Source organism: Mycotypha africana (assembly GCF_025528875.1).
Source record: "Mycotypha africana strain NRRL 2978 chromosome Unknown BDF20scaffold_1, whole genome shotgun sequence".
Taxonomy (NCBI): domain Eukaryota; kingdom Fungi; phylum Mucoromycota; class Mucoromycetes; order Mucorales; family Mycotyphaceae; genus Mycotypha; species Mycotypha africana.
In genome coordinates, this window is record NW_026515725.1 from 745,584 (window position 1) to 766,268 (window position 20,685).

The 20,685-nt window shown below is 36.8% G+C and overlaps 6 protein-coding genes and 1 non-coding gene across 7 annotated transcripts; 4 read left to right on the top strand and 3 right to left on the bottom strand.

Moving 5' to 3' along the window:
- Window positions 1–285: 285 nt before the first annotated feature.
- Window positions 286–2,120, top strand: BDF20DRAFT_812394 (Fanconi anemia protein FancD2 nuclease-domain-containing protein; the record flags this gene model as incomplete). Its single annotated transcript, XM_053076780.1, has 7 exons — window positions 286–354; window positions 503–558; window positions 635–755; window positions 970–1,377; window positions 1,450–1,613; window positions 1,682–1,811; window positions 1,902–2,120. Coding segments are annotated over 7 exons (1,167 nt in total), but the record flags the coding sequence as incomplete, so codon positions are not given.
- Window positions 2,121–2,857: 737 nt separating this feature from the next.
- On the top strand, window positions 2,858–6,187 carry BDF20DRAFT_903914 (Fanconi anemia protein FancD2 nuclease-domain-containing protein; the record flags this gene model as incomplete). Its single annotated transcript, XM_053082955.1, has 13 exons — window positions 2,858–3,036; window positions 3,105–3,459; window positions 3,525–3,587; window positions 3,644–3,814; window positions 3,876–3,941; window positions 3,999–4,022; window positions 4,089–4,193; window positions 4,261–4,527; window positions 4,597–4,758; window positions 4,836–5,129; window positions 5,272–5,416; window positions 5,497–5,543; window positions 5,621–6,187. The coding sequence occupies 13 exons, from the start codon at window positions 2,858–2,860 to the stop codon at window positions 6,185–6,187; spliced, it is 2,445 nt and encodes an 814-aa protein (XP_052940294.1).
- A 408-nt stretch (window positions 6,188–6,595) lies between these two features.
- BDF20DRAFT_908853 (helix-loop-helix DNA-binding domain-containing protein) lies at window positions 6,596–8,428 on the bottom strand (the record flags this gene model as incomplete). The annotated part of the gene is made up of 2 exons (XM_053083525.1): window positions 6,596–7,536; window positions 7,612–8,428. The coding sequence occupies 2 exons, from the start codon at window positions 8,426–8,428 to the stop codon at window positions 6,596–6,598; spliced, it is 1,758 nt and encodes a 585-aa protein (XP_052940295.1).
- A 3,930-nt stretch (window positions 8,429–12,358) lies between these two features.
- Window positions 12,359–12,441, bottom strand: BDF20DRAFT_t19. The gene has a single exon. It is a non-coding gene; the product is annotated as a tRNA-Leu (tRNA).
- A 2,930-nt stretch (window positions 12,442–15,371) lies between these two features.
- BDF20DRAFT_903915 (mitochondrial carrier domain-containing protein) lies at window positions 15,372–16,355 on the top strand (the record flags this gene model as incomplete). The annotated part of the gene is made up of 2 exons (XM_053082956.1): window positions 15,372–16,211; window positions 16,287–16,355. 2 exons carry the CDS (start codon window positions 15,372–15,374, stop codon window positions 16,353–16,355), a joined length of 909 nt encoding a protein of 302 aa, XP_052940296.1.
- A 112-nt stretch (window positions 16,356–16,467) lies between these two features.
- Window positions 16,468–19,581, top strand: BDF20DRAFT_842327 (uncharacterized protein). Its single transcript, XM_053079494.1, has 10 exons — window positions 16,468–16,581; window positions 16,664–16,753; window positions 16,839–17,159; window positions 17,241–17,453; window positions 17,515–17,718; window positions 17,794–18,143; window positions 18,208–18,260; window positions 18,332–18,360; window positions 18,425–18,604; window positions 18,698–19,581. The coding sequence occupies exons 1-10, from the start codon at window positions 16,492–16,494 to the stop codon at window positions 19,166–19,168; spliced, it is 2,001 nt and encodes a 666-aa protein (XP_052940297.1). The 5' UTR covers window positions 16,468–16,491; the 3' UTR covers window positions 19,169–19,581.
- A 230-nt stretch (window positions 19,582–19,811) lies between these two features.
- BDF20DRAFT_812738 (uncharacterized protein) lies at window positions 19,812–20,623 on the bottom strand (the record flags this gene model as incomplete). The annotated part of the gene is made up of 3 exons (XM_053076817.1): window positions 19,812–19,874; window positions 19,957–20,334; window positions 20,435–20,623. The coding sequence occupies 3 exons, from the start codon at window positions 20,621–20,623 to the stop codon at window positions 19,812–19,814; spliced, it is 630 nt and encodes a 209-aa protein (XP_052940298.1).
- Between the last annotated feature and the right edge of the window lie 62 nt (window positions 20,624–20,685).

A 20,685-nucleotide genomic window follows, 5' to 3' on the forward strand; every position in this document is an offset into this window, starting at 1 on the left:
TGTCCATTATTATTTTTTTCTTTAGACGAATTCCTCAACTTTGGGATCGTCAAAGTGAACGCAGATCTTACAATGAGCATAGTTCAGCTGTTCACGGAATTAGGATGCGACTGTGAATCCTCGACCATTATCTTCAGTAAAGTTGCATTTGGATGCTTCCTTTCGTTCTATACTTCAATTTTGTTCTGACGATATCAAACAGATGTTGAACCTGTATTGTTTAGGAAAAGACTAGACAATAAACTGCGTAGTCAACCTGGCTTGGGGGATCAGTTGATCGATGAGCTTCAAACATACATTGAAGATCCATCTGTTTTTAGGAAATTTCTTCTACCTTCCAAGCTTGCAGACACTGTTCCCAAAGCCAACCGGTAATCTCTCCCTCTTTCATCAGGTTTCCTACACGTTCAAACTTGTTAACCAAGTCTATTACATACAAAGAACTTCTAGTTCAGAGAGTCTTTTTAGAACTCTACTCTCTAATGACTCACTTCAATCTGAGTTGATTGTTTACCTTCTTGAGCGCCTCCCTGAGTTTTATGATGAGTTAGAACATGAGTAAGATGCAATAGACCACCTTTTTAACAAAAGAAAGACGAGAGCTATTTGACCTGAACTTTTTTTGTCTTGATAGCTCCTCAAGTTCTTGTACGTCTCGGTTGATACTACACCAGCTAAGATGGCTCGATTATATCGTTCAACCTGAATTATTGACGGAAAAGTTAATGGAGGCAAGTTTTCAATTGACATTGTGTGTATAGATAGGCCCCTCTATATTCACAGCCATTTTTTTTTTTTTTTTTTTCTCTCTTCTTTCAGATTATCCAAATCACAACACCGAGTCTTCAACATGAGATCATAACATCTCTTCCTGATATTGTAAATGACTCTGAACATAAGGTAAGCGGCTTCTCGCAAGGAATAAGAAAAAGCTTTGAACAATTCGCTTACACGGGTTTTTATGAGCAGCCTATTGTAGTCTACTTAAAAGAGCTAATGAGCGAAAACACAGACTTGATGGTTCCTGTATTGGATGCTTTGTCCAATTTAACGATCCATTCTGAAGGCTTGGAAGATGTGAGAGAAACTGTATTGGAACGGCTCGTATCAGTAGAGTTAGATGCTCTACCAGTCATTGTCAAATTCTTGTTGCAGACGGTTACACCGCAAACAGTCGACTGGGTTGTACTTGAGATAAGACAAAAGTTGGATTTCAAACAGCTGGGTAAAATACAGGAACAGAGTACTCAGTCAAAAGAAAAAGCAGTAAAGGACACTCCGGAAGCATTGATTTTAGAGTCCATCAAAACTGGATTACAATTTCACAGATTTGTATGCGATTCATGGCTGAAGTCTATCGTTGCATTGCACTCACAGGTAAAGATGATTGGATAACCTAAAGTACTCGACATAATAACAACCCACTTATTGTCTTTGGATAAAACATAGCGAGAACACAAGCTGATCGACATGTTAGTATTGATTATTCTATGCTCAATGACTTCGATGAAGAAGAAGGTCGAGAATATTATAAAAAAGAAAATTGTTCAAGGAAAATTGACAGCATCCCTTTTTGAACAAACCATTCTTTATCATTCTGACGGTATATCCGGGTAATGCTATAGAAAATAATGAAGTTTCTTGAAAGATCTTATCCCAACACCTACATGTTTTACTTTAGCTATTGGAACACATTACTCACGCTAGCTGAGAGTCTTCTGAGGTCATGCCAACAAAACAACAGTATTTCTTCATGTGCTGCTGCTCTTTATCTCAGTTTATTTCAGTCAGCGGATGCATATTACAGACAGGTACAGCTTCAAGTGAATGACAGTAAATCCCCGTTCCATCAGAAAGACTGAAATCTTTTTTTTTTTTTTTTTTTTTTTTTTGTTGGTAAGGAAATCATTGGTGCTTTAGTCACACATATAGGAAGTGGGATAGAAGCAGAAATTAACACAGCTTTAGATGTGCTCCTGAAACTAGTTCAAATGAATGCATCAAATGTGATTGGATATAGTGTATTTATCAAAGGGATCTTGGAGTATTTAGACAATCTAAATGAACATCAGATTCGAACGTTATTCGATATCTTTAGCCTGCTTGCATTGACGGTATGAAAAAGCAAGACCAAATCTTGTATTTATTTTTTTTATTTCATTCTTTTCAAAGAATCAATGGTAACTAAAAAGCTTTGACAACAGACAGGAAACGCAGCGGATGGCTCAGCAAACCTTTGGTCAGAAATTCAAACAATTATCAGAAAACAACTTTCGAACCCACGAGAAAAATATAAAAATATCGGTATTATAGCCAGCTTATCAGCAGTGAAAGTGTTGGGATCGAACGATCTTTGTAACGGCGCCGACAGGAATAGAGCAGCTGGTTCCAGTACTCAAACATCCTCTTTTCAACCGATTATGAGGCACCCTCTTTTAACCCAAGCGATAAACTTGCTTGAATCAGCCTTAAGATACGCCAAAGAATACCCAAATTGTATAGCCTTGATTTATGATGAACTGTCGCACATAGTTTGTGAAGGCAATATGGACGAGCGTTTGGAACTGTGGATTAAAGAAAACATGACCTCTGATTTCATAGAGTTCTATGTGGTAGGAAAAGAGGATGCTTTGGACTTTGTACAAAAAGTGAATTCTGAGCACCACTTGAATCTGCAACCTGAATTGAAAATGAATTTGGATGGAGAGGTATGCCTATATTATGTGATAGAATCATGCTCTAGAGCTCGTTTTGGTTCTAAAACACTTGAAATTTTCAGAATGATCAAATTGCTGTCAAAATGTATGAATTGATGTACGATGCCAATTTAAAACTCAAAAAAGCCAAGGTGGTTCCAATGTGCTCTATTTTCAATTTGATGCAAAGTTGCGAGAAGCAGTTGAATAATGGAAGTTTAGTGGACGTAGATGCCTTATTCGGTTGCAGCATCATTATGTTTAATGCAGAGAATACAGAAGATCTTTCTGCTGACGAGACTGAATATGCTTGTGATATGCTTTTCTATACAATTAATTGGTTAGTTCTACGCACTATAAGACTCAAGGGTGACAACTCATCGTTTAATATGGCTCATTTTGAGATAGGTTTAGAGAGCTGTTGAACGCGTTTATGTATTCAGAGGAAGAAAATTTTCGGGAGCGCTTAATAGCTCGGTTACGTAGTATTTTGTGCATGGAAAACTCATTAAATCAGTTGATGCGACAATTACCTACCTACGTACCTTTAGAATTCCATATAACCCTATCTACTGCCACTGAAGATATTGCCGATATGAATAGAGGTACACAGATTATCACTGCTGAAGATGCCACCGAGGAGAGTACTGTAGAGCAACCAACGTCCATCACAAAGAAGGTGCAGAAGAGGGACTCTAAGGCGTCACATAACTTGAGCTTCTCTTCGATGGATGATTTAAGACCGTACTTGAGACCTTTTGACGTAAGTTAAAACAACCAAACCTTGCCGCTAAGAGGACGCTGAAAGGTTCAAAACAATTCTTTCAGCTTAATATTCTAGAGATGTTCAAATACAATTCAGAATTAGAGAATGAAACCGATAAAATGATGGTACGCCTTCACAACAATCGTGTTTATCGATTAGATACTAAACATGCTTTCATTAGCTAGAGGAGATTAGTTACATTTTAGAGGATCTCAACCGGAAGCTGGACAGTAAGATTGTTCCAACCACTCCTACATTCTTTGGCAAAAAGAAGGTAGCAGCCGAACATAAATATACAAGCAGTAATACAGCAATGCTCTCAAGAATTAGTAATCATCACTTAATGGAAAAGGTTGGCTCTTCATCCGAATGATCTCATATACAAGGCGGTTTGTCTAACTCTAATATTTTAGATCGTATCTTATTTACCTTTCATTTTGCACACGTTGGAAAGATTATACGTACACCTCCAGCAAAATGTAAGTAGTACAGATATCACTTTTTTTAAAACATCTCGACTGAATATTTTGATATAGGCTATTGAGGCTGGACGAGTGGAGGTAATTAAATGATCGAACGATAATGGTGAGTGATTCATTCAAATCTTCTATTTATGCCGCGCATAGGGACATGAAACACTAGTCAAGACAATTTCTCAAATTTTCAATATAATCTACAAATTATTTCAATGGGAAGATTTGAAGAACCCAGATAATCTGAATATATTGCAAGTGAGTCCATACATGTAGTATTCTAACAAAACTTCATTTATGCTGACCTGCAGACTATCTGGAATAGAATCTTGTCTCTGGCATTGCGCAGAGACTGTTGAAAGAGGAGCAGCAATCTAATGACCCATCATTACTTGACACTGAAAGAGCAACTGAATATTTATCCAATTTCGTCACAGATGTGCCGCAAGCAAATACCGCTGTTGTACTATTCAAAACAATACGATTGATGATGTCTTATGAAGATTCTGACACACCGAAATCAAAAGAGAACGCCCTGAGAGTAGTAACTCATATAGTGTCAACTGATTGGTTTGATTGGCGAGATATTAAGGTAAAAAAGGCACCCAAATTGAGACATCTTGAAGAAAAGGAGGCTGATACATTCTTCCCTGTACTGTAGAAGGAGATACCCTACATGATTGAACAGCTTATTCAGTTATGTGATGACCCTCTGTCATTAATGCACAATTTTATAGACACTATATTGCCTCAGTATGAGGCAGAAGGTGCTTTAGATGAATTTCCATTACTAAAAGCGGATACGGTTTTGCAGCATTATCAGGTAAACAACGAGTAATATTATGGTCAGTATCGGTAACTCTCGCTCATTCTATTACTCTTTTGCATTTACTGCAAAAGGCGATTCTCAGTCAAGCTGTGAAATCACTTGAATTATTGAAAGATGCTGAGCTAACTCCTGATGTGATGATAGTACAAACTGCTCGAATTGTTAAAGTATTCGAACGAATTACCAATCATATCAAAACAAAGGAGCAACGCCTACTGCTCGGAGTTTTGTTGAAAGCCAGTCGACTCTTTGTGGAGCAATTCACAAAGTACTCCATACCCTACTTTACGCGTGTTTTCAAGGCTTACAGTAACGACATCATAAGTATTTTCAAAGATTTCCAGTCGAGCACTCGTATGTTGCAGGTAATAATCGCTCTCTAGGCTTTTCGCTAAATTGAAACCTTTATGACACTTTATACTGAGATTTTCGCTTATTGAAACCACGGGTTACTCTTTCAATGTTGAAACCCCCCCCCCCAAAAAAAAAAAAAAAAAAAAAAAAAAGATTATCTGCTCTCATGTCAAAGTGTTGAAAGATGTAACTTTAGCTGCATATGTACCGCCTTTAAAAAAGGCTTTAGAAATTGTGATATACCAAGTAAAAATGCTGCTGACCGAAAATAAGATACCTCCATCTGCATTCTTTATGGGTAACGTATATGTTGATACACGATTTTGCATTTTAGACAGATATGCTCTCCTTTTAACACGTTATCTGTAAAATCTACAGGTGCTTTGAAACATAGAGATATTCATGGTGCGGAAGTATCTTCCCAGGTAGGTTAAAGAAGAGAGTATAAGTTTCGAAAAACCGATATACTAAATTAGGAGGTATAATCGTTTTGTCAATTTAGATTCCGCGTGAAATAGAAAGCGATGAAGAAGGGGACGATGTAGAATCGGATCAAGCTGAAACAGATACTTCGTCAACCTCGGGAATAATTAGAAAGGAAAAGCAACGTGTTTCCAAACAGAGTAAAGAAAGAAGACGTGAAAGACCAATTATACCAACAACCAATTCAGGTCAACGATTCAGAACGTCAGAGTTAGTACCTTCATCTTCAGAAGATGAAGCATCTTCAGAAGAGGAACAAGACGTAAGCGTCGACGGTATCGGTAGCAGAGATCAAACTTCTCTGATCTCTACAAAACGCGCAATTGATATGGCGCAAGATGAAGAAGAGGAGGAGGAAGAGGAGCAAATAATAGAGTTTGATTTGAATAATGAAGATGAGGATAATGATGAAGAAATTATATCTCTTTCTCCGGACTCGTCGTCATCATCTCGTTCCCCAGGTTCAACTCCACCAATGCAAAGCGCGCAAAGCGTGCCTACAAAGAAGAGAAGACTAGGACTGGGCCGACCAACTTTATCATCATCCAAGAAGATTTTCAATTTTACAAATCGGTCCGGCAGATAATAATGGCATACAATAGCTTATTGTTTGTATATAGGGCCTGAAAAAAATTGAATAAATGTGTATTTACATTGTGATCTGAGTAAAGAGACAATAGAAAAAGAAGTCCTGATTTCTTACAGAGACTATGTGAAGGATAACTAGAGTTTGATGAGCATCAGAGTATCAAACTGAGCAAAATAGGGTATATCAAACATAAGGCATAGGAGTGTATGTCACGGGAAGATGCTGAGAAGCAGTCAATAAAACAACGTCTTTTGCATGGAAAGAGTGTATAGGTATGCAATGGAAGAAACTACAATGTCATTATTTATTAAGTTAGTTTAATTTGTTAAGAATGAAACCAATTGTGTAGTTCGGGTATGCTTACTAAAGCGCAATTATTTCCAGCTTAAAAGCGGGTAGCATATATTAATGGATTAATTGCGACTGATTTGATGTAGATATAATGTAGTTTCTGAATGGTGTTGCGCCTTCGTTATTTACATTGGGCTCGTTTGGCTTGGTAGGGTTATCTGTTGTGGACATAACGGTATATTTAGAAGGAGAATTATGGGTTGCAAATGTCTTTTCCTCATTATTGAGACTGGAATTAAACGCATGTCTTTTGGAAGGTGCATGGTTTTTGGGTTTTTGTTGTTTTTCTTGCTGCTTTTTTGCTCTGCGACGATAGGGCTTACGTTCAGGTTTCGGAATCAATTCTGCTAACGCTGCACGTTGAGCAGCGCGCTCACGAAGCATTCGTTGCCGTTCTATCTTCTCTTGCTCTAAAACACTCCTCCGTTCAGCAATTAATCTTTGATATTCAGCCTGCTGAAACTCGTTCTTTTGAACCTGGAAGCGAGCAAGTACTTCGTTACCGCCGGGCATTTGAGACAGAAGCTGTTGAAGGACATGGTTTTCACGTTCAGCCAATTCGTTCGTATGTTTGAGATGCTGAATATATTCCACCGCCTTTAGCAGAATGGTTGCTTTGTTTAATTTTCGAGCAACTTCCACTCCATCAATGATCTCGCCAATATCATCTCTATCTTCATCGTCGGAAGAGTTATCGTCTTCTTCGCCATTACTTCCTGCGCTGTTGCTTTTCTTTTCTTTAACATTTGCTTTATATAATGCGGGAACAACGTTTTTTAAATCACGAATGCGGTCATTTATATTGTTACGGTATCGCCGCTCAATTGCATTATGCGCTACTTTTTGAAACTGTCGGTTTGGATTCACAGGTGCTGCACCGGGGGAAAAACGGGCCTTGACAGCTGCTATTGTAGCTGCTACCATATCAGTTGCATTGGTTGCACCAGATTCTCGACGATCTTCTACTGCATTTTTCCATGGTGCTATTTCATTGTCTTAAACCAGTAAGAGAAAAAAACTAAAATTAACTTTTTGATACAAAAACGAGTAACGATTGCTGCTTACTTTACCTGCAATTAAATTGTCTTGCTTGATTTTTTTCCATTGATCAATCGCTGTAAACGCGTTTTTAAGTGTTGTAGGCGGATTCATGCTTGGGGACTTGTAAGTGTTATCGTTGTTAAAAGGCGATCGACATGATTCGTTTGAATGGAAAGAAGACTGCGAATGAGGAGTGCCAGGCAGCATATCCGAGACAGGAGTCGGCAAGCTATTAGCGTGCATAAGCCCAGGTGTTTGGCTCATACCTTCACCGGTTCCGTTTTCAATGCCTGACAGGCTAATACTGTTATCGTTGACTATACTGTTCCTTGGAGTAAAAGCAATGTTCTGCTGCCCTAAGTTTAGCATAGAGGATGACGGTAAGTGTTGAGCTGCTATCGAAGGTTTACCATCTTGTTGCCCAGAAGGAAAGGCACTGGCGCTTTGTTGATTGATGGGATAGGCGTAATGGTTTGGTGAGTGAAGCTTTTGAATTGAGGGTTGATGTGATGTGCTTGTAGCCAGAACTGCGTGTATATTTTGTGGTTGTTCTTTGAAACACCAATCGATGACCTCAATGGGCGACTTCGAATTGTGCTGCACTTGTGACGGCAGGTATTCGATGGGCGTAGGAATCGAGCGTGAAGATTCAGTTGGTTCAATAGATCGTTGAATGATAGGCTGCTGATTAGAATACATTACGCGCTGCTGGTGCTGTTGTTGTTGCTGTTGATGATGATGGTTGTGGAAATAATCGGGATGGTGTGGTTCTGGATGATGAACAGGGTTTGATGAAACACTAAGGTATCTATCAAAATCTAATCCGGCGATTTCTTGTTGCAGCATGGACAGATTATTCAGAGATGCTACTTTTTCTTAAAGCCAGAATGGGCAGGGGTGAAGAAACGAAAAGAGATGTAGGAGAGATATATCAAATTATAGTTACTTATTTTGCATGGAAAAAAAAAAAAAAATTCAGTATTGACCATCCGCATTTTCATGAAACCACGAAACAATGACTTTAGATTTTGAATCCTATAGCTATTTTTGTCGATCTCGTTTCAGGTCAAATATATCGGGTATTGTCGCCAATTAAGCGCATCAAGGAACGTATGTATCAGCTATATTGCCCTCAAAACTCCTACCATTCCGTAACATAAAAAGTACCGGCAGAATCAACGACATGTTTCAAACTACAAGATTTTCAGCAAATGGTAGCAGCTTTGTAAGCTGTCATAAACAACGTTTCATAGGTGCTATATTGGAGGATGGACATAAAATAGGAAAAAAAAATCAAGCGAATTTCAAGCATCAGAGTATACCATATTAGGGTTCAGCAGTGTGATAAATCTCAACGTACTATTTGGGAGCAAACTTAGTGGATCCAATCTCGATTTACTGAATCGGAAATCCGCAAACTAACAGCATTGACATTTTTTGATTTTGTGTAACTTTGATAAACGCGAGAAACGCGACAGATAAGATGTAACTTTGATAATTCTGATTATGGAATTCCTGGGTTGAATACTGAAGTACGCTTCTGCGAAATACATGGCGGGAAAAATTACAAAACCAGCCGTTTTGCAGCTCTCTAAAGGTTTCCACTTTTCTCTTCATTTCTGCGGACTTCAATCTTGCATGTGATGAGTCAGAACATGGTAAACAAACAAAATATCCCTTGAACAGCAAATTACTGGGCACATACAACCAAAACTTATGGAAATCCTCGCTATTATAACATATCATGGACGCCGTTGCCTTCTTCTTCAATTCGCAATAATTTTTTAAGTATATTCGCAGTCTTAAAACTGCTTACAATAAGAATTTATAGTGAAGTAAGCAATTATTCATCTAAAGGTGATTTACGCAAGGGTATCAGTTCAGCCACCATATTAGCATGTAACGTAAATTTGTTCGAATGTGTTCTTCGAAGCTTACTAGTAATCAAATAACGTCATCCTTTTGCTTAACTTCTCTTAATATTGTCCAAAATGAAATTAATGGCTTTGAAAGGACATAGGTGCTACATTCCAACAGTCTGACATTTTTCTTTCTTTAAATTGCGTTTGAGCAGCTGTCAAAAATTATGGCGGGATTTTGCACACAAAAATACAGGGTATATTTTCTTAGGGAAAACGGAGAAGCATGCGATTCTTTCATTTAGAAAAGGAAAGCAAATATTATGCTCATCAGTTTCAAATCGAACAGTCCGCTATGACTGTTGAAAAGAAGTGCTATGTAATGTCGCTGCGGTGACATTATTAATTGCACTTCAACATGGGACATTTGCTTTCAAAGTGCTCTACGATAGTGGGCAATTACCGTAAATGTAAAGGAAATCATTATACTGTGTACTGTAATGAACACTTAGAATAGATAAGCTACGTACTCATAATATGTTTACAGCAGATACTTAGAAGATTTCCAGGGGGTAACCTTAGATAGCCTTTACCACGTATGATGATAGTATTAGTTGGCTCTACTTGATTTCTGAGTCTATAAAGTTGCAATTTCAACCCTCAAATAGTACCTTCTTCAAGTTTGGTACATTTCATTGTGCATGTACAACAACCAGGCAGCTAACACCTATTCTATTTCAATGTTTTTTTATGGATGAAGATGCTTTACTTGTCAACTTCAGGCTGTCAATTTTATGCGATGATTTATTTTATCGCAATAAATCTCTTTATCATTAAAATAGCAAAATACTGATTTTTGCACGGTTATATAGCTTTCCTAGCCGTTAGTAATTCGGTATGATATAGTCATACCTTTCAGTACTTTTGATAACCTGAACATTAACCAAACCGATGTTTTGTTTCCTAATTTTACTAAGACTATCATACGTAAGAATTTCGATGAAGAAGAATCTTATATTTTGGATACGCTTAGATATATCGAGTTAGAGACTGAAGAATAAAAAAAAAAGAAACCCATTCATCAAGTGCTTCGTCTGCTGAAGTCAAAATATTCGCTGATATTACGAGGAGCTTTGAACACTGACTTACAAGACGTAGACCGTATAAATAGATAAGAATAAAAAAAAAAAGAAACTGAAATAGGCGGTTAAGATAAGATGGGCTTTCAGTGAAGAGTAACTTATAAAAAGACGGTTTAGGGTAATACTCAAATTTAAGTAAAGCATATAATTGAAGGTAGTCAGTTTATCTATTAGACATCAGAAAATTTTATATATCTTCCACTCGTTAAATTCCAAATTAGTCAACATTTTTCAAATCTTTCATAAAATCGCATTTAACTGATTAGAATGATGGAAATTTGTGTCAAGACATTTGAGTGAGAGCATCATGACTTTTGAAAAGAAATTCTCAGTAAAATATAGAAGAGTAGGCTAGTTTGGCTGATTTAGTGAAGAATAGCGCGATCTCTCAGCATGGTTATATGTGGATCAAGATTATCAAAAATATACGAGACTTTTGTAAAGATGCATGGAAAAGCTTGAAATACGTAATGACCCGAAATAAACTACAGCTTATATCAGATGAACAATAAGAACAACGAATTCTATCTACAAAACCATTACATCAGCAAAATAAGTCTTATCTAGACACTGCGTTGTTAGGTTGCCATTACACTGTACCTTTTTGTAATATATTTTGAATCAGCAAGATAAACTTCGAGCCATCATGTCATTAACCCCAACAAGCAAACTGCGCCTTCTAGAGAGCTTAAAACTTCCCTTCATTGAATTGCTTAGCAATCTATACGATAAGCCATTTTAGCCCGTATAAAATTATGGTTGAAAACAGGGACTAACCAAATATTACATATTATAAAGGCACGAAGATATCTTTTTAACATCATAATAACAAAGGAACATCGTTATATAATACAAGTCAGACTGTAGAACATACATAAATCTGCTTAACATGCTTGCTTGTAGTATTACCACGATATCTTCTGCTGTGTGAACGAAATAAATCTTCAATAGTCTGTATTTCACCGATCCTTTACCTTAGCTATTTATTGTAGTTTTTGTATACCTTCCTTGTATTATTCTTTTCAACTTTTTCGTTCTTCTCGGTTCCTTATTAAATGTATCAATTATGTCTTTATAAGATAGAACAACATCAAATTGATAATCGTTGGAAGTTTAACATATCTTTCTACCCTTCCTATTTTAATCGTACAATTTCATTTCTTTTTTTTTGCGGTTTATGTTGCATTTGCTTATTTGAAATTGATAACTGTTATAAGTCGATGCCTATGAACTCAAGTGTTTCTATTGTTTCTCAGATGAAGTAGAAAGATTATTTACTTTGTAAAGTTTAATGGGAATTGTCTTATCTGAGGATGCGTATGCTAGTCACTAATCTCAGGGACAGATGGTTGATGTGTGATTATTATACTTAGGCCTGCATTTCATTATATGTTGTACATAACCTATATTAATTGCAATATAGATAAACCATAGTGGAATGTATTCTCTATCTGGTTGTACGTACTCGAGTATTGTAGTTGTTATCTCACCAAACACGTCAGTTTATATTCATATACGATTTTTTCAACGAGAAGAAAAACATAGGCTATGGAGCATAGAGTTGAAGTGATAAATGAATAGTGAGGGAAAGAGCTTCTATAAAAGCTACAATGCAAATGCTATTACCATTCCTCTGCAGGACACTTACACTGCTTCTTCGAGGAATAGGTGTTCAGCACTGTTTAGAATGTACCGAATAATTCCAAACTCACAATTCAACATTAAACAAAAAAATGGAAAAGCTATACACACCACACGAACAACTTAACAAAAAGTGAAGAGAGTGGGATTCGAACCCACGCCTCCGAAGAGATCACGACCTTAACGTGACGCCTTAGACCAACTCGGCCATCTCTCCACATATTTTGTTATAATAAAATATAATTAACATAAGGAATAATTAAAACTCAGTCACGTGAATTAAAGAAGTGAATATGATTGGACGGAGTACAAATAAGAAAAATGATATAAACTGAGCGACTCAAGGTGGTGTGCAATAATTTAGTGAAAATAGCGGATGTTGTAATTTAGAATAGAAAAGTATTTAAGTAGTAGAAAACTTGATCTGAATAAAGGGGCCTTCTGAAGTCCAATAGATCATGCACGTGAAGTAACCTGCCATTTAATTATAACTATCAATAACGAAGCGTACTTCTGTTTTATTATGTAATATTCAGCAGTGATACCTTCATCGATACAACATATAGTAACGTATTATAGCAAAATAAGTAAACTATATATCCTAAATGACAACCTGTTCAGCCTTATACGAGGTAGCTAATCTCATATAAGAATCATCATTTATTCTATATTCGTTTCCTACTCTACTTTGTATAATTTCAGCAGTAATGAGGTGTGAGGATCTTGTAAAATTTGTGTACGAGTTCTCCACATCTCATATGATGCTGTCAACTAAACACAACACTTAATTCACGGTTCTCATATATTAGAGTTTATGTAGTTTCTAATTATTTCTGGTTTGCAATATTGTATAGTTCATCTTTATCCTTCATAAAGTGAATTATATCTTTAATATTTGTATATCATCTACCCTCAAATACGACACTTTAAACGAAAGGAGTACTTTGAGAGAAAAAAAAAATTGAAGAGGACTATACAGAAAACAGTGCGTAAGATTCTAAACGGTCAAACAAGGCTAAGAAAAAAGACGGCAACTGTTTTAAATATAGAGACAACCAATTCAATAATCAAAAATGATCTGAATCTTTTACTTAGTATTGTTTTCAACCGCGTCAAACATTGGCAAATACGCATTTATTCTGTTGTGCCGGAAGCTTAAGTCTCTGCTGCTCAGTATTCGACTGTCAGTACTGCATGTCAATTACCTGTTGGAGGCAAATACGTCTATGAACTTTTAGCTGGCTTTGATTCAATCCAGCCAGCAGATAGGTTTTCGAGTTTACATTCGATTACCGAAACCCACTTTAGGTACTCAACGATTGCAAAGATCCAATGAAGAATAAATAATCGGCTGTTAATTCACTTGGTACTATAATCTCGTGTTTTGTCCGCCACTATATTTACTTGATCTGTGTTCGCTCATAAATCCTATTGAAATACCAATAGGTAATCGCTGCGACTAATAATGGAATTGTAGTATTTTGAAGAAAATGAAGAATAAAAATGAAAATTGAACGATTTTTGACCACTGTCTTCACGTATCTCTTTTTCTTTATAAAGAAAAAACTTAAAAAAAAAACTGGGTCGTACTAAAAAGACATATTCATGTAATGTAGTTTTACACAAACACATGTCAGGCTCAACATTACCCATTTTCGAATCATATTGAAAGTCAGTTCCGTGAGAACATTGAAGTTGTACACATTATAAACCTAACCTTTACGTAACAAGATTCAAACAGAGTACGAATTTCCTATTAACCTCTGCTTTGGACAATCGAAAGCATAACTATTAGAGTTATTGTTGCGGAGAAATACATAGTTAAGTGAACAATAAGTGGGCCTGTTAAAACTCAGAAAAGGATAGAGTTTATCTTCAAAAGATCAAACAACAAGTCATATACCAGAGAAGTGGACAGAAAACACTGGTATTCTGATTTTGTGTAAAGATAGATACACATAATTATTCACTATAAATATAGCGGTAGTAGCAAAAATACTTCAAAGAGGATACCGAATCAAATCAAGCCTTACTTCATGTAAATACTCTCGCAATACAAGGATCACGATAATTATTGCACATATATTAGTTATACAAGTTATAACTGCTGACCATTAACTGAATTTTTATACCAGTGAAGCTATATTAACGGCTCCAAAATAAGTCACGAACAAATTATTCCTTTAGTTATGAGAAGGTTTATTTATCTGAAAGTCGCTACTCCTCTTTACTTGGGGTTCAGAGGGACACAATGAAAATCGCTAAACCGTGCAGTGAGTTGCATTATCAGTCTGTGTCGAATCATTGACTACCAACAAGTATCTCATAAATGACGAAGTTCAAACTTGATGCTAGTTACCCAGCGAACAATGAAACCATCAAAGGAAAGAACACCGAAAGAGGAAACTGACTCTTGATTGGGCATGAATTAGTAATAGCTGAGACAATTGTCGCTGGTTGATGATGTATGAAATGATACAGCTTACAGAGATACTTAAACCAGACCAGACACAACAAAGAAGTAACGTTCAATGGGAATGTCAAAGCTTTAACTACGAGAATGGGAATAATATATGGCGTTGCAGTTTTCGTCAACTGAGCTATAACCTTCTAATGCCCAGTCAGTTATGATGCTTATACTGAGCTTGTTCTGTAGTAGCTTGTTGTAGCACTTTAGATATAATATAAGCCCGAACACAGTTGGCACGTCATTCTACCCAATATAAATTTGAGGGCTTCTGGTTCTTAACAGTTTCTTAGAAGCTATCCTTAGCTTGCTCTTGGTCCTAAGTGTGTGCAATGAGCCCTATTGCTTTGGATGCAAAACTTCGTAATTATATTCCCTTTCTTCAACAATCTTGTACTGTTTATTCTGTAATAGATTTGAAAAGGTTTTAGGAGAAACTGTATTTTTCACAACCCCACAGTATTCTTTATATTTATTTCTTCAATTTGAATGGGTAGTACATCTAATCAGAATTACCTTATATAGAAACTCTTAAAAGGTGGAACGAACTCACCAGCAGAATGTACAATCATGCTTTAAATATCTTTTACATTTTGGCCTTTCCTTTACCCATCTTTCTTCCATCATCAGTTTTATCAAGTAAACTACCAGGAAAACGTTGTGAAGAAATCCAAAATATCATGGCCTCATCCGACAAAAAATCAAAAGACCCCATTTTATCATTATTTGCTGGAAGCGTAGGAGGTGCCGTTGAAGGTATGGCAACATACCCCACAGAATACGTCAAGACTCGCCTACAACTGCAAGCTGGTGGCACTCTCCATCCAGGAGAGGTAATTTTCAAAGGGCCCATTGACTGTTTCACTAAAATTGTAAGGACGCAGGGTCTCCTTACTATTTATACTGGTGTATCCGCTTTGGCAATAGGAAATGCTGCTAAAGCAGGCGTCCGATTCTTGTCATATGATCAATTCGCTAACGCACTGCGAGATGACAATGGTAAACTCACACCTTTCCGTAGTATGCTAGCAGGTCTTGCAGCAGGTATGACAGAGGGAGCTCTGGTAGTGACACCCTCAGAAACCATCAAAACAAAAATGATTCACGATAAGAACAGTGGAACACCAAAATACAAAGGATTAGTTCACGGCACAAAAATGATCATAGCAGAAGAAGGAATGGGGGGTATCTACCGTGGATTAGGTCCTGTCATGGCAAAACAAGGTGCAAATAGTGCAGTGCGATTCAGTTGTTATACTTCCTTCAAATCTATGCTACAATCATGGCGAGGAAAAGGCGACGAACCATTGCCTTCCACGCATACGTTTGCTGCTGGTGCATTAGCTGGTGTTGTTACAGTTTATACAACAATGCCTTTGGATGTAGTGAAAACAAGAATGCAAGGTTTAGATGCCAAGAAATTGTATAAAAACTCTCTGGACTGTATTGCCAAGGTGGTAAAAGCGAATGGTGTTTTCTCACTCTGGAAAGGAACTACACCACGTCTCGTCAGACTTATCGTAAGTGAACCAAACAGAAAAACCACCAAACAAAGCAATATAGATTTGACTGATATAATGCCTTTCTATTGATAGTTTTCTGGTGGTATCATCTTTACAGTATATGAGAAAGTGTATCATACGCTGGATGCATTGAAAAATTAAAGTAATACAGCTGTGTAAGCTGAACTTTTTATAGATCGATTTACGGGAAATAAAGTTTTAGATATAAAATGTTTGTGCATTTATGCAGCTGCGGAAGTTACTCTTTTTGTCATTGCCATAAGTTTGTTTTTGCTCAATGAACGCCGATGAAAGGGAAGTCTTGAGCAAGTTAATCAAAGAAATTACTGAAGCTGGGGAATGGCTGTTAGATTCAACTCGTTTAAAGGTGCATTTACTATTTAAGTCGATTGAACTCGTATGAGCCAACTCATTCATAAAGGACCTTTTCTTTCATAATTGAAATGAAGAGTATAAAATCTATTTGCAAACGATCAGATCTCTTAGTTGAATGTGCATTCCACGTCATTATGGCACAATTAAAGAAAAAGCATGCACAGGTTGGTTATTATGTTAAAGAGCTTAATATAGTGATCCGTAATTTCTAAAATATATGTCAATTTTTCGGGTGGACGCATTGAAAAGATACGCTATTCTTGTGTACAATTGATTGAACAGTTATTTGAGCGCTCGAAATTGTTCAGACGTTTGTTAACCGATGACTTTCCCTTATTCATTCAATTGACTATTGGTGCACAAAGCAAGCAGCCTTTGCCACCACCAGCTCAATTTGCAACTAAACTTAAAGAGTATGCAATTGCTTTGATCAGATCTTGGCTCTTAAAGTTCAATGATAAATACCCTCAAATCGGTATTTCGTACCAGTTTTTACTGGATAATAATATTGTTGGCAGTACGTCTTTAAACACAATACATTCTGAAAACCGTAGCAAAGCAGATAAAAGTGTAAAGTTGACTTCGCGTGTTGGATTATTGTACCCACTTATTGATATAGTGAGTTATGATTAATTGTTTTCTCCTTAATAGGCGAGAAAGAAAGCATTTCAAGTAAATCGCTATGAATTGTTAAAGGCTGATGTTGAAGAGCATACAGAATTGATTCTGGATAATTTGAATAGCATGCAAGGATGCTTTGATATTCTAATTCCAAGATTTACAGGCACGGATGAGGCTGATTTCGACGCTTTACTTCGTGGGGATACTGCGAACGAAAGCATAAACCCCGATACTTACAAACAGGTAATGAAGAACTTTTTGAAAACGCCTGTATTAGTTTAATTGTTTTTTGTACAATCTGTAGGATATTGCGGAACATGGATTGGGATCTAGTCGATATACAATAACGATTGATATGTCTGACGAAGCATTGAGGGAAGAGATTCATGAAACGGAGGACAATGCAATCATTTTCGACCAATTACGTGAAGCTTATACTCTTTTGAAGACAAAACATATCAATCAGGTCAATAATTGGATCAACACATTAGTTAGAATAGAAATACCAGTAAGTGATATATTAGTTTCATTCTGATATCAATAGCTCTTACGGAAGTACACGGCTAAGCTCGCATTAATTCAGGATAAAGCTGAAAAAGAAAAACTTGTGAAAAAATTGATCAAATTGAAAAGTAGGCTTTTAGAAGCAACGCAGAAGGCGGAAAGCTTGGGGATTGATGTTAAACACCGTAAGGCCCATGGCATCGATGGCGACAATATTGAGTCAGAAGAGGAAGATGATGAGTTTGTAGATGAATTGTTTGAGGAAGTAGAGGTGAAGCCCTTAGCAAGCACGTCTAAAGAAAGATCTACAGCGGCCGTTGGCAGTACCAAGTTACCGCCGATGAAGAGAATTTTTCCGTTGGCATACGAACCTCAGATGATAGAGGATCCGACGTATAGTGGTGCTCCTATGATAATTAATGATGAAGAGTAAGCAAAATGAACGATAAAATGGTAATATATATGTAGTAACTTTCTTCATTCGAATGTGAAGGAGTGTGCAGATAACTGACAAAGGAAAGCAGAAAATGGATGATAAACGGGAAGGTAATACTATACCATTTTGGGATCTTTACAAATGAACATGCAGCTGACCATCTTTTCATTGCATCCTTTAGAGTTATTAAAGCGCGCTCCAGTTGTAGAGGTAAACACAGATTTAATATAAAATCTGAGCATAATTCATTTCACTAACAGCCTGACAAGCTTAGTGGGGTGATGATCTTTATTATTGGGATAAAGATAAAGTACAGTTCAATACTAGTGGTATAGAAAGAAGCCATCGATTCATGGGGGTAGGTGAGGGTACAAATGAAATTCCTCAGCATGTACTTGAAGAGCTGCGTAAAAGGCCTGTATATTACAAATCAAAAGTTCCCACTGATCTGCCGGTATACATATACTATTTAAATCAACGGTTAATATTGTTTATAATGCAATACCAGGGGAAAGGACTAACTCCATTTTTCGATATAAAATTATAGATCTGCCGGCATCCACTACACAATGGTGGGCTTTGTCCACGGAGAGATCTTCTTATATGCCCTTTCCACGGTAAGATTATTCCACGAGATGAACTAGGAAGACCATTGGATGGAGAAACCGCTTCGGAACAATCGACGACAACTATGCAAGGAAATGATCCAATCGACGATACAGTTTATGATCCAAAATCGAAAAAAGCTGACCCTAAAGTTATGAATAATTTATGGCAACTGCTGGAAGGAGATGTAATGAGCCAAGCGGGACAACCTAGGATTACTATGAAAAAAAGCAAGCAGAATAAAGGAAAACCAGAATCATCACTCATAGACATCAAAAAGAAGCCTACTACCAGCCTTGAGCGTTTAAAGCAGCATATCGATTCTCCCAAAAAACGTAAAGCCGTGGTAGAAGCAATGGAATACGAGCAAGAAATGAGATCAAGAAACAAAAAAGCCAACATATGGAATTAGTATTAGACATACTTACTTTTGTTGTTAGCCATCAGTACCTATATATCCTGAAGGAAATTCTTCCAAAAATACTAAAGCCTCCTTCTCGTCACTTTTACACTGATTTGTATTTTCCAATAACGTTACATTGTAATTGTTATTATAAGAAAGCGACGACGTGTTCGAGTAAGAAAATGTTTTCATGGCGATGTTTTTCATTGTTCACATGGCTCGTCTTCATTTATTCTGACAAGCATTCCATGTTACTATTATTCATTTGCTATATTGGCAATATTATCAATTATTCCACAGTCTATCTCTATTTTTGATGTAATACTACCATATAAGTTACCTTACAGCAGCAGTAATAAAAAACTTACGAACGATTTGACGTTTTAAAGAATACAAACAGAAGAGAAAAAAGTAAAAAACGTAATCGTTCGTTGCCAGTGACTTAATCGCGCAGTTAACTACTCTTGGTAAGATTCAACATTACTAAGCAAAGTGTGCAAAATATCTTTGTATTTCGAGTGGTCCCTCAAAACTGAGGGTACGTAATGCCGTTATGTATAAATTTTATTGACGGAACAAAAATATATGATGATTTGTGATATCGAATGCTTTATTGGTAAGATGTATTGTTGCGCCTTTTAGCTGTAACAATCTACTCATTATTACTGGTATTAGCATTATTAGGAACATTGACAATGTAATAGGGTAGAGCAGGCTATTAAGAAGGTAATAAAGAAAAGTTACGTCCAATGTTTGCCAATTCAAACGCTTAATATGTCAATAATTATTGCTTTTACCTGAATCTTCTTGTTACGATCACATTGGACGAGCCATTCAGGTTTGACAATTGGTATAGAGTGTTGAACAGCATTTTCATAATTGGCTCCACCAGGTAATTGTGCCAATAAATGGGTGGTTTCTATGTTTACTTCTTCTGACCATGATGCGCCAATTCTGTCCAATAAATCCTTCAATTCTGTAACGGCAGATTCAGGTTCATCAAATTTGCCAAAAGCAACGCGGATACCTGTCAGATTATCCATCTTATGTGTACGTGCTTTGATAATATTCGACTTAAATTCACCAGCAGTCGTTTTGATAACAATATGAAATTCAAATTCATGATCCACATCAAGACCGGATAGTTTGATAAAGTTGGTATTGCCAGGTATATGCTATTGTAATTTGTCAGATGGTATAGATTAGTTTTCCATTTTTTAGTAGCTGCCTGGTTTCAATGGCTCAAAGCACGTTGATCCTTTGTTAAAGCCTTACTTGAGCTAATTTTGTACCGTTTTTATATATATCCAATGATCGAAGTTTGGCTGTATGAAGAACGAGAGGGTCCCATTCTAATATGAGCGATGTTTGCGTGATATTTTTCACTCGCAGAACAGGTGCTTCGGGCTCTTTCTCTCCAAAGGTAGCTAAAATGTGATCTTGTAGCTCCCAAAAATCCTTCATTTTCTTTTCTTCTTCTGGGACATTACGACTGACACCGATGTTTACAATGCTGCCGGAAGTAA

Excerpts from the sequence above, each read along its gene's own strand:
- BDF20DRAFT_842327 (XM_053079494.1), top strand. The coding sequence starts at position 16,492 with ATGAACGCCGATGAAAGGGAAGTCTTGAGCAAGTTAATCAAAGAAATT. Across the intron at positions 18,261-18,331 it reads AATGGATGATAAACGGGAAG|AGTTATTAAAGCGCGCTCCA; the intron begins GTAATACTATAC and ends TGCATCCTTTAG. Across the intron at positions 18,361-18,424 it reads AGCGCGCTCCAGTTGTAGAG|TGGGGTGATGATCTTTATTA; the intron begins GTAAACACAGAT and ends TGACAAGCTTAG.